Here is a 13,007-nt window from a genome sequence, read left to right as displayed (position 1 = left end):
ACCCCAACACTAACTGCAACTCCAGCACATTAGCATGAAAGTCTTATGAAGAGAGATCCCATCTGAGTCCAGATTCATCACACATAAACACCAGTTCCAAAGAGGGGCCATCTGACCTGGTAGTTAACCCCATCTGCCATGACCATAACTCCCATGTGTAGCTGAAGGGAAATTGCTTCGGCACTGCTCAAGACCTGCCTAGTACAGATTACAACTGGGGTCAGTATCAAATGACCCCTGTCATTAGATTGAAAAGATGATACAATGGCAGTGGAGATATTAATGATGACAGTCTTCAATATTGAATCTTAATCAATAGATTCATCTCCAGGTCAGATCTCTCTCACAAACCCATGTCTCAAACACTTCATGACATTTCCACTTAGATATCCAATGGATGTGGAAATTCAAATGCCCAAGATGAACTTCTAATCTCACCTTCATTCACCCAGAATATTCACCAACATGGGACATGACTCCCTGGAATGAGACTCACTGGCACAGATGGACAATTACCAAGCACCAACCAATGATGCATTTGGAAAAAGACCTTGACCAACAGGGGGAAACATTAAATACAAAAAAAACTTTTTATGGGTAAGAGATTTCAGAGTGAGTCACAAAGGCATTTCAGAGGTTACGTTTATGAACTACTCAGGCAGATCTCACTAACTGTCACAGTAAACAAAATCCAAACAGGGGTACTCCTGAGGGCTCTAGAACCATCCAGACACCATATCCAGGGCACACAATCCCATGAAATCTTAGCCTGAAGGGCTTCCTGTTCTATTTTGGAAATATTGAAGAGGATTTGGGAAGGGATGGAATGTGGGGTAACCAGGAACTTAGTCTGCCAATATAAAACACAATAAAATGAAATTACGATTGAAATGTCTGTTAAATATTTTGAATTTAAAAGCATATTTAACCATTTTTGAGTTATAATTTCTGAGAATGCCATTAAAAAGATACTGACAACTGCCTAAGAGTTACCTCCTGAAATGTTTCTTATCACTAGAAAGTGACCACATCTAAGCCACACACAACAAATAAACTCATTACCTTCCCCATGCCCTGCACCCAACCCCTACCCCCCAGCACTAGAATGGGATATGATTCCCTGGAATGAGCCTCCCCGGCACCAAGGGACTAATACCAAGCACCAACCAATGAAGCATTTGGAAAAAGACCTTCACCAAAAGGGGAAACCTTAAATACAAGAGACTTTTTATAGGATAACAGATTTCAAAGTAGTGAGTATATTTCAGAGGTTATGCTTATGAACAGTTCAGGCAGATCTTGCTGACTGCCACAATAAACAAAAGTCAAACAGGGGTGCTCCAAAGCACACTAGAGACAAACGGACACTATAGGAAAGGCACACAACCCCATGAAATTTGCACTCTGTTGTCAAGCCTTACTTTGGACTAAATGGAAATTTATTTCCCCAATATAGCAGAATTAGACTCATTTATAATTCCCCTACTCATGATTCTTCAACCCCTTTTATTTGAACCTACAATTAGCTATACCCATTAAATATATGTTTCAGAGACTTAAATCTTCATTCTCTTCATGAGCTGCTTGAGTCCTGAATCTCAGGAGGGTTGTGGCCAAAACCTACCCTCCAGTTCATGGGACTCAAACAGGACAACTAACAAAATGATGATGATGGACAACTCCCATCCCAAAATACACAGTGTACCTGCAACTGCAAGCAAAACAGTTCCTTCCATCTGCCCCTTAAGATCTAGGCTTCCTCTCAATCAGAACCAGAGCAAGTATTAACATCCCCAAATCTTTAAGACATAGGAATAAACAAGTATAAGGGGGAATGCTACCATGGACCAAAGCAGATCTATTATTTTTATTGTAGCAGAAGAACTTGTCATATTGATATAAAGGCAGTGATTTTCAGAGGTTCTTATGGGACAGAAAAATGAGAACAGGTAGAATGTAGTAGGGCATTTGTAGGGTATTTTAACTCTACTGCATAATTCATTGATGGATACAGGCACTTGGTCAAAGCTTATAAAATGCTATAGTGAAAAGTAAGCTATGTAAATATAGATTTGCTGTGAGACCCAGCAATACCATTGCTAGGTATATACCCAGAAGAATTGAAAGCAGTGACATGAAGAGACATCTGCACACTGATGTTCACAGCAGCATTATTCAAAATAGTCAGAAGTTGGAAACAACCCAGGTGTCCATCAGCTGCTGAGTGGATAACAAATTATAGTGTATACACACAATGGAATATTATGCAGCAGAAAGAAGAAAGGAAGTCATGAAACATATGACAACATGGATGAACCTGGAGGACATTATGTTGAGTGAAGCAAGCCAGACACAAAAGGACAAATACTATATGATTGCCCTATTATGAGCTAAATATATTATGTGCAATATAAATGTGAAATATGAATATGAATAAAATTACATATATAAGACTGTTTCTTTGAAGCTGAACAAATGTAGGTTAATACTACAAAATGTTAATATCAGACTAAAAAAAAATTATACTAAGTGAAGGAGACCAAACACAGAGTCCTACGTATTGTATGATTCCATTTATATAAAATCAAGATATAAAAATCAAGATATAAATCAATTTATGAAGTTGAAATTAAATTAGTGGCTATGTAAGGCTGCAGAAGGAATGCTAAGGGGTATGGAGTCTTTCTTTTTGGAGAAATTAAGTTGTTCTAAAATTTTTGAGATGTTAAATGTACAACTTGTGTTATAATAAAAGCCATTGATTATAGATTTTTGATAGATCATAGCATCGTAAATATATCTCAGTAAAACTGCTTAATAAACAAATAATTGTGCTTGAATAATCAGAAATAGCAGCTATGAACAGCAGCAGAAAAGTAGAGAGATTGAGAGGTGAGGAATATTTTTGTTTGTCTGTTGTTTATTATTATTATTATTGAAATAATGAAAATGCTCCAATAATGAAGTGATGAATGCACACCTGTGTGATTATACCAAATACCACTGATTGTACACTTTGGATGAATTGTATGTTTTACTAATGTGTATCAATAAAATTGATTTGTTTTTTTAAAAAAAGTAAACATTAGATCATAGTAGCAAATGCACAATGTAAGAATCTGTAAGCAATAAAGTGATTATTTTAAAAAAAAAAAGGAAAACAAAAAGCCCAGTGAAGAAAAAAAAGCAACATTGCTAACATCAGATAAAGAGTCCCAGGGGGAGGGGAGAATAAGGTGAATAATCTCTGGCTCATAGGCCATTTTCAGCTTTACTAAGAATTTATGAGCCCTTCCTGGGGAGATCAAGGGGCAAGAACAATTGCTTCCTGAGAATCACTGGATTCTTGCCCTTGGGTTATCTGGTAGGACTCTAGTATAAACTAGACATTAGTTGTCTGGCATAAAAACAGTCAACACAGTAAATTCCTCTACATTCTCTGCTTGTAAGTTCCTCATGCTTACCATAAACTCCCAAGAGATGTTCAAAGCAGAACACTTGGGTAGGGTGAAATAAATGTCCTCTTCTCAGCTAATCCAGGCAGTGGCATACGAAGGGAAAGAAGAGAAATTGCATCAGCACTGCTCAGGACCTGCCTAATACAGATTACAACTGGGGTCAGTATCAAATGACCTCTGTCCTTAGATTGAAAGGATGATACAATGGCAGTGGAGATATTAATGATGACAGTCCTCAATAAATTCATCTCCAGATCAGACCTCTCTCACAAATTCCTAATTCATACCCTTCCTGACATTTCCACTTAGATTTCCAAGATGAACTACTCATTTCACCTCCATCCCCCCAAAACCTGCTCCAAATGCAGCTTCCCCCATTTCAGTTCCTAAAAACTCCATCCTTCCAGGTGCTCATGTCAAAACCTTGGGCTTGCCCCTGACTCCTTTCTCCCACATGCCACAACTAATTCATCAGGAAATTTTGCTGGTTCTACCTTAGGAACATATCCAAAGTCCAGTCAGTCCTACCACATCCCCTCCTGCATCCATGGATGAAGATACATTGTCATTTCCATGATTTACTACAGCCTCCCACTAACTGGGCTCCTGGATTTTACTCTTTTCCCCTGGAAGCTTCTGAAGGTTTTCCGTTTCACATAGAGGAAAAGCCAAAGTCTTTACGCTTGCCCAAAAAGTACCCCCCACTCCCACCCCACCTTTGCTTCTGTGACAGATTCATATACTAACAGCAAACTTTATGCTAGCAATAGTGGCTTTTTTGCAGTTCTTTAAACTTAACAAGATGCCAGGCATACTCCTACCTTCAGGCTTTCCTCTAGTATTCCTTCAGCTATTTCCCTCTTACCCCACATATCTGCTTCACCAAGTCTCTGTCAAGTCATTGCTTAAATCTCACCTTTATTCAAAGAGATATTCAGTTGCCCGTTTCACATTACATCTTGTCCTGTCCATTACACATTCAATCCTCTTAGCTCCCTGTGATGATTAAGTTCCGATTTAAGGTAATTAGGTTATGGTGTCCAGTTGTTTGGCCACTCACTGGCCTACTTGTTTCTATGAAGGCATTTCATAGGTGGGATTCACTTGCACAATCCATGGATCCTATCAACATCTAAAATCTACAAAGCAGATTGATTCTGCAATGTGGTGAGTCTTCTCATCAGTAGGAGCTCTTAAAAGACAGAAGAGACAGTTTCAGAGGTCAGAGGAATTTCTGCATCCACTTCAACATGGTCTCCTGCTGGAATTTCCAGCCAGCCTTCTCCCCTGGGAAATTTGGACTACGGATTTCAACATCACTTGTTTTGTGTTTCCAGCTTGTTGTCTCCTCACTGAGTCAGACTTGCTAGCCCCCAAGATTGCATCAGCCAGTTCCATACAGCCCTATCAGTGGGTAGGTGTGTGTGTGTATCTTATTCTGAATCTCAGTTACCTCCATAGGTGACAGGATTTTCCATTCTTGCATCTGCCAAAACAGTTATTATTTGTATATCTGCTTTTTAGTATCCCAACAGGCACTGAAATTTTCTCCTTTCTTATTATCCTTTCTGTAGGTTTACTTCTCTTAAAAAATTACTTTTGGACTGACGCTACCTCCAACACAACTGGCCATCCAGGACTCATCCCGGCCAGCCTGAGGACGCAAAGATTAGATTTCGAGACGCCAACATTTTGGCGGGCTCTGAGGCACATAAATAGGGGCTGGCCTATTTATGGCCATTCCAGGGGGGCGTTTCTGGGGCTCCCAGGCCTCATCCCGCCTCGCGTGGTTCTGAGGCGGCCTCGCCGGTTTCTGACCACAGAGACTTGTCATCACCTGCAGGACTAAGCCTCCAGCTGTCGCCACGTCCCCGCCAGGCCAGGGGGAGCGCCGCCCACAGCACCGTCTAGAGGATGAGCACAAGGCCCCGCAGCCCCAGCGCCTGTCCCGCGCCGGGTGGGCGCCGCAGTCAGCAGGGCCAGGCCCTGCCCAGCGCCACCGACTTGAAGAGCCCGCGGGCCCCGAGCCAGTTGCCACGCCTGTCCCGGTGGTGCCAGGGGCGCCCGGGACCGAGCACGCGCTCACCTCCGTGGCGGTGCTGGCGGAGGACTGTGCCCTGCAGGTGCCCCTGGGCCGCGCCGACCTGGTGCTGGCGCCAGCGCCCTCGTCGGTGCTGCAAGTGTCCCTCGGAGATCACACGCTCATCCTGGTGCCCGAGGCCCTCGTGGGCTCGCTGGATGAACGGTCAGGAGAGGGCGACTCGCCTGATGGCCTGGAACTGGGCTTTTTCCCGGACCAGCAGGGATTCTTCTGCGCATCTGCCCCAGACACCGACGAGGAAGACGTGGACTCCGAGCACCTGGCGCCCTGGCTGCCTGCTCCAGCCGGCTCCGTCGCTGGGCCCCACTTCTCTGCTAGAAGGGTCCTGAGCTCCTGTTCACAGGGCCCCAACCCAGAGCCCTCTGCTTCGGTCCCCAACCCTAGTTCAGAGAGACGCTCTCCTGGCCCCTACTTCAACCTGGACTTTCACCTTCGGAGGCCCTTCCCCAGCTCACCACTCCAACCTCTGCCTCCCTCACCTAGTCCAGACGCCCACCAGCGCCCTCAGCGCTCTCTCCGCCCTCCGTGCAAGGCCCGGAGACGCCTGTTTCAGGAATGAGCTGCCCTCCCGCAGTCCCTTGCCATTCTGCTGGTGACCAGGAGAGGGTCTCCTGACAGCCACTGTGTGTACATTGCACAACCTGCAAGGACATCCAAGCATGGAGAGAAGATAGATGTTTTTGGATGCATGCTGCATTGCAGAATTTTGGATCAGAGGTGGGCTAGAACATCAGCAAGAAACAGCACGTTGGTAAAGAAATTCGCTGCCTGGGACCCAGTGTACTTTCAGACCTTCATTTTGCTGCTCAGAGGCTTTTCATTCTATAGCGGATATAGTTAGGCAGCTGCATTCTCCCTTGTTTTGCTTTAGACCTCAGCTCCAGCACATTTGGCTAAAAATGCATCCATTCCTCAGCATACTATGGCCTCATCCTTCCCCTCCCAACCCCAACCCCCACTACCCCAGAATCAGAATCATTACTGAGTTTCTATATTCATTTGGTTTTGGTGCTAGTCCCGGTGCTGATTTACGACAATCTTCTCACCAAGGACCTTTTCCTTATCCCTTTCTGGGGATCTAGAAAATTGTTTCATGTTAACAAATGTGTGTAGGATACAAAACAAACACTGAACTCAAACTAATGACCCTGTGCCCTTCTCTTTTGTTAATGACAAGATTAGCAAATAGTTAAACTATATTATTGAGCTGTGGGATATTTTCCCCCAAAGAACCCAGCCCTTTTTCATTCATTTCTTCTTGCAGACTTTCGATGGGGAGAGTCTCCTGTCCAGGAAAAGTTTATAATTCTAGGAATCTTTATAGTTCTCAGATTGTTAATATCCTTTTCTTACTGGATGGCTCTAGTTTCTGGACTTCTAAAGTTCTATGCTTTAATTAATAAATTTTGAATTTTTGTTTTGTTTCTACCTAAGTGGTTACATTATCAAATTACTTTTATTTTTTTTTTAAGATTTATTTATTTTATTTATTTATTTCTCTCCCCTTCCCAGCTGCCCCCCCTCCCCAGTTGTCTGCTTTCTGTCCGTTCACTGTGTGTTCTTCTATGCCCACTTGTATTCTTGTCAGCAGCACCAGGAATCTGTCTCCTTTTGTCACGTCATCTTGCTGCATCAGTTCTCCATGTGTGTGGTGCCATTCCTGGGTTAGGCTATAATTTTTTCCCATGGGGCAGCTCTCCTTACGGGGCACACTCCTTGCACGTGGGGCTCCCCTAAGCAGGGGACACCCCTGCATGGCACGGCACTCCTTGCACACATCGCATTGTGCAATGGCCAGCTCACCACATGTGTCAGGAGACCCTGGGTTTGAACCATGGACCTCCCATGTGGTAGGTGGATGCCCTATCCATTGGGCCAAGTCCACTTCCCTATCAAATTATTTTAAACATTCGTTTGGCTCTATAAAATAGCTACATAGGGTCTCCCAGACAATGAGGTAGAACCAGGAACCTGGCAGGTGAGCAGCTAAAACCAGGCTTGGGGCCCGAGGGATTTAAAAAATTGGATGCCTGTCTTAGGACTTGGAAAGGGCAGAGTAGAAAGGGAAGGTCAGTAAAAGCAGTAACTTTAAGATTTTTAAATATTATGTTTTAATATACTGTTTCAGTAAACACTGAGATGACTATTTGCATTTTTTTAAAAATCTTTTTGGTGGTAACTTACACTATTAGAATTTCTAATGAGGAATTAGTGTGTATTTCTGCTATTCCACACTATTTTATGCAATTCTCATTTCACCTGGGATGTTCATTGTTTTGCTTGGTTTGAAAAGCAACCACATACATACCACTCCTAATTTTTTAATGTCACTGTTTTGCCTTGATTTTTTTATGATGAAATAAATGTAACTGATAAAGCTAAAGTCAACAGAAACTTATTTTTTATAGTTTTGATGAGTTTTTAGACAGGGTGAAATTAAACCATGTACTCAGTCTTCGATCTTAATCTGAAATCCTTCCTGTTTTTTTGGTTCTTTGAACAGGATTTGGGGAGGGGGTGGAATATGGGGTTAACCATGAGCTTTGCCATCTTGAAACACAACCAAAAATTAAAAACAAAACTGCAATTGAAATTTCTGTAATATATTCTGAATTAGAAGGAACATTTAAACATTTTTGAGTTATAACTTCCAAAAGAGTGCCATTAAAAAATATCGACTTGCTGCCAGTAATCTGGAGGCAGTTTGGAGTGGCCAGGTGTGGCGGCCTATGGCCCTTCAGCCTAGGCCCCGAGGGGCAGAATCAGGCACCTGCGGATGGTGCCTTGCTGCTGTGGTCCACATCGTAGTTACAGGGGTGGACACCAGTTTCAGACTGTAGTCGGGTCCAATGGCAAATCCTTTCTTGCTGCCTCTACTGGGCCTTTAACTTCTTTGCAAGATTCTCTTCTCCACAGTGACTTGGATGGGTGTAGGAGATAGGAGTTCTAGGCCCTCCTGCGCCACTGATTGGCTTTGTGAAATTGGGCAGCATACAGCTTTCTACTGGCCTTCAGCTGCCGTATTTAGAAGATGAAGATAAAGTCACAGTGACTGTGATCTCCTTAAGGGGACTGTGTTAAGGATCTTGGAGGCACTGCCAATATGTCTGCCATTCAAGAAGCCACTAACCAACTCTTGGATTTAAACCTTCATGGGAACCAGAGGTCCATACAGGTGGCTGAAAGTGGCTTCAGAAATGAGTCTAAGCATCTCCAAGTCACTATTGGAGCCACCATACCTACTGGTTTAGAGCAAACAGCTGCACCTAATGTAAGAGAGAGATTGAGGTCATCATGCAAAATTAGCAAAGACTGAGCAAGATATATTTTGACATATCAGTGGAAAGTCTGGCTCAGGTTCATGGTCTGAGTTCAGTTGATAATTTATTTGTAGTTGTTCAGGAGTTTAAAGATTACCAGTTCAAAGACAAAAAGGCAGAAGTTCTAAAGGATTTTGAAAACTTGATGGAGAAGCTTCCATGTTTTGAAAGTATGGAAAATCAACACTAGTTTCAAGAAAAAAAGCATTAAAAAATCATAATTCAAATAAAGGGAAGATTGATAATGGACAAGGAGACAAAATAGATGAGAAATATGTTAAAAAAGAGTTCACTAAAACCACCTTAGATATGCTTATCTGAGACTATTATGAAAATTCAACCATCAAAGAGGAGATATCAACATTAGTAGGTGATGACTTGGTATCTTTCAAAGAAGATGAGAGAGAAGAAGTTTCAAGAGAAGAAACTGAGCCTCAAGTGCTGAAGTTTAGAGTCACATGAAACAAGGCAGGAGAGAAACATTGCTTTACCTCAAATGATGCTGCAAAAGATTTTGTGGGTGCCAATCAAGATTATTTTAAGTGGAAGGCTGATATGACTAACTTTGATGTGGAGGTTCTTTTGACTACCCTTGAGAGTGCACTGACAGAAGAGAGCCTCCACTGAAGAAATATCATGCATTTTGGACTTACAACTCTTAGATCTACTCTTGCCTATGGGATGCTCAGGCTTTTTGCTTCTCAACCTATTGATAAAATAGTTGATCTGATATCTGGGGCAATACCAATACAGGGGACTGCTGAATGGTCTAACTGTTACATTGCTGGTGATAATAATCTCTTTACTGTGAATAGAGCAGCAAATAACATCTCATCTTTATTGACCAAGAACCAAATCAAAGAAATCAAACCATCCTGGGGCTTGCCTATAGATGGTGTTCAATGGGATATTACAATCTGCCATTGAAAACTGGATATGTGCATATTATTGTAACAGTTATGCCAATTGGAAAAAGGATAGGCTCCAAGAAGAGAAACCGGAACACTTATCCGGCTTCCCTGTGGGAAATGAGCCATGTCTGTAGACCTGGGACAGGACAAGCTGTATTACTTACTTAGCACAAGAAATGCTTTATCAAGGCATTATCCAAAATGAGACATGTGTTGTGAAAAGTGCATACTGTCTGAGTGAATATAGGGGGTCTTCCTGCTGCAGTTTATCTCCTGAAATGTACTGCTCATGCTTTTGTTCATCATTCAAAACAAAATAGAGTTGGAACATGGCGGCCTCAGCAATCAGGTGTGCTGTAGCATTGTGTCAGAGCTCTGTCGGGTCCCGGTCCGCTGCTTTTGTTAGAAACATTCCCTGGACCGTGGCTATAATTGAGCTGAGAGCACACTTTGATCAGTTTGGCCGTGTACGAGGGTGCACTCTACCTTTTGACAGACAGACTGGCTTTCACAAAGGTGTGGGTTGGGTTGGGTTTTCTTCAGAATAAGAACTTCAGAATGTCCTACATCAGGAAAATCATATTATCAATGGAGTAAAGCTTCAGATTCAAGCGCACAAACCAAAACTTTTGCAAGGGGATCAAACATCTAATGAAGAGAAAGGTTTTTGAGAATATTGCTGCCTATTAAATGAGTTAAACATAAAAAAAAATGAAGAAAGAGGAAGCAAAGAATGATGCTGGAAATGTCAGCATGAAGAACATGCTTCAAGAGTGCCATATGCACTGTTTAAACTGCTCTTTTTACATTATTTGTCTTTGTGCCTTTATTTTTTAAAAATACATTTTTTATTTATTTTTAAAAGATACATAGATCCCACAAAATGTTACATTAAAAATATAGGAGGTTCCCATATGCCTCACTCCCCACAAACCCCACTTTACCCACATCAACAACTTCTTTCATTAGTGTGATACATTCATTGCCTTTGATGAATACATTTTAGAGCACTGCTACACAGCATGGATTATAGTTTATATTGTAGTTTACACTCTCTCAGTTCATTCAGTGGTTTATGGCAAGATAGATAACGTCCTGCCTCTTTCCTTGTAATATCATTTAGGACAACTCCAAGTCCTGAAAATGCCCCCATATCACACCTCCTTTTCCCTCTCCCTGCCTTCAGCAACTCCAGTGGCCACTGTCTCCACATCAGTGATTGTATTTCTTCCATTGCTAGAGTCACAATAATTCTATAATAGTATACCAGTAAGTCCACTCTAGTCCATATTTTATTCCCCTGTCCTGAGGACCCTGGGATGGTGATGTTCACTCCACCTCTCAATTGAGAGGGGGCTTCAAACTCAACACGGCTGATGGATGGGACTCTCTTACCCTCAGCTGTAGACTCTCTCAGTTCCTTGCTGTGGTGGTTGTTCATCCTTACCTCCCTGTTAGCTGACCTGGTAAACTGCTCTTCACCTGGTTAACAAAAGGTGGAAATGTTAACATGATGGAATTTCAAAAAGTCTAATGAAGCAAAGCTTCTCTTTGGAGCTGTTTTGAAAGGGTAGATGGGCAAATAGTATTTTTCTTAAAATGCTTTAAAAATGTCTAGTGAAAAGTCTACTAAAATTCTCTAGAATTTGGGTTTATAACAAGTTTTCAAGCTTTCTAGCAGTTCCCATTTTCCACTGTGACTTAAAGGAATAGTAGTGAACATATCAGAGCATGTTCAGCCACATCTACCCTGCCCATGCGAATTTGCTTTTCAGTTGGCTCAAGTTCTTGTTATCTCATCCTCAAAAAATAAAGTGTCATAACATTTTGTGAAGTGTTTGCTCCATGACAAGATGAAATAAGACCTGAGGAAAGGTTCACCATCTGCCTTAAATATTAAAATATGCACGTGATTCATAGAACTAAAATAGGGATTAGGATTTAAACATAGGGATTGCAAAGATACGCAAGTGTTAGTAGTACAGAACATTTCTTTTTGTAAATAGAAATAAATTTTTAGATTGATAGAAAGATGGTGTGGGACCAGAATGTCAAATTAAAACAAATTTTTCCTTTCAATACACAAAGGTATTACTTTTCAAAGCCAAACATAGATCTATCAAAGTAAGATTTTTTAAATTGGTTTCTTAAAGGGACTAGAGAACAAAGTGATGTGACGTTGAGTGAAAATTTTTAATTTGGTGATCAATGCAAGTTCTTTTTTTTCCTCTTGATTAAATCTTAACATATAGCTGCTTTTCCCATTGGAGTCTTTCTTGAGATGGTTTTGTGGAAAATGAAATGAACTCAATATTTATTCCTTAGAAAGGGTATTCCCCCAGGGCAAAGTGCAGTCAAGGTTTTATGTGGAATTTTTTAATAGAATTCTTAGTTTATTTGGGAGTTTCTAGCTACATTCTCTTTAGATTTGCCGTGACATATTAGTAATTTAATAGTATTACTCATAATACCTTGTGATGCCTCACATTTAGAATAAAAACACACATTACTTCCTTTTAAAAAATAAAGACTTCACATTAGTAACAACAACAACAAAAAAGATATTTACTAGTCCTTTAGGAGTTGCCTCCTGAGATCTTTCTTATTTCTCCAACATGGCCTCTAATTCATACACAGCAAATAAACTCATTATCATCCTGCCCACATGCAAACACCCTTTCCTCCCAGTATGGGACATGCTTCCCTGGTATGAGCCTCACTGGCATAGAGAGACTAATACCAAGTGCCAACCAATGATGCATTTAGAAAAAGACCTTGACCAAAAGTGGGAAATATTATATACAAAAGAGTTTTTTATGGCTAAGAAATGGCAGAGTGAGCCACATGTGTGCTTCAGAGGTTACACTTATGCAAGTCTCAGACAAGTTGCACTACTGTTCCACTTAGCAAAATATAAACAGGGGTGCTCCTGAGAGCTCTAGAGACATCTGGACACTATAGGCAAGGCACACAACCCCATGAAATCAGCACTCCATTGATAGGCCTTATCTGGACTATATGAAAATCTATTTTCTCAATAAAACAGCATTAGATTCATTCCTAATTACTCATGATTTGTCTATCCCTTTTATTTGAACCTGCAATTAGCTATACTTATTAAATATGTATGTATGTTCCAAAGAATCTTCATTCTATTTATGAGAGCCCTGAATCTCAGCAGATGTTGTGGCCAGCATCTCCCCTCCAGTTTGTTGGA

The 13,007-nt window shown here is 41.3% G+C and overlaps 1 protein-coding gene and 1 pseudogene across 1 annotated transcript; both read left to right on the top strand.

Annotated features, from left to right (window-relative positions):
• Nucleotides 1-5,372: 5,372 nt before the first annotated feature.
• LOC101430208 (proline-rich protein 23C-like) lies at nucleotides 5,373-6,118 on the top strand. Its single transcript, XM_012518079.2, is given in 2 exon segments — nucleotides 5,373-5,412; nucleotides 5,415-6,118. Coding segments are annotated over 2 exon segments (744 nt in total).
• Nucleotides 6,119-8,662: 2,544 nt separating this feature from the next.
• Nucleotides 8,663-10,150, top strand: LOC101420489 (tRNA (guanine(6)-N(2))-methyltransferase THUMP3 pseudogene; annotated as a pseudogene).
• The last annotated feature ends 2,857 nt before the right edge of the window (nucleotides 10,151-13,007 follow it).

Source organism: Dasypus novemcinctus, chromosome 1, assembly GCF_030445035.2.
Source record: "Dasypus novemcinctus isolate mDasNov1 chromosome 1, mDasNov1.1.hap2, whole genome shotgun sequence".
Lineage (NCBI taxonomy): Eukaryota > Metazoa > Chordata > Mammalia > Cingulata > Dasypodidae > Dasypus > Dasypus novemcinctus.
Note: the sequence above shows the minus strand (reverse complement) of the source record. Positions and strands in the feature narration are given on the sequence as shown.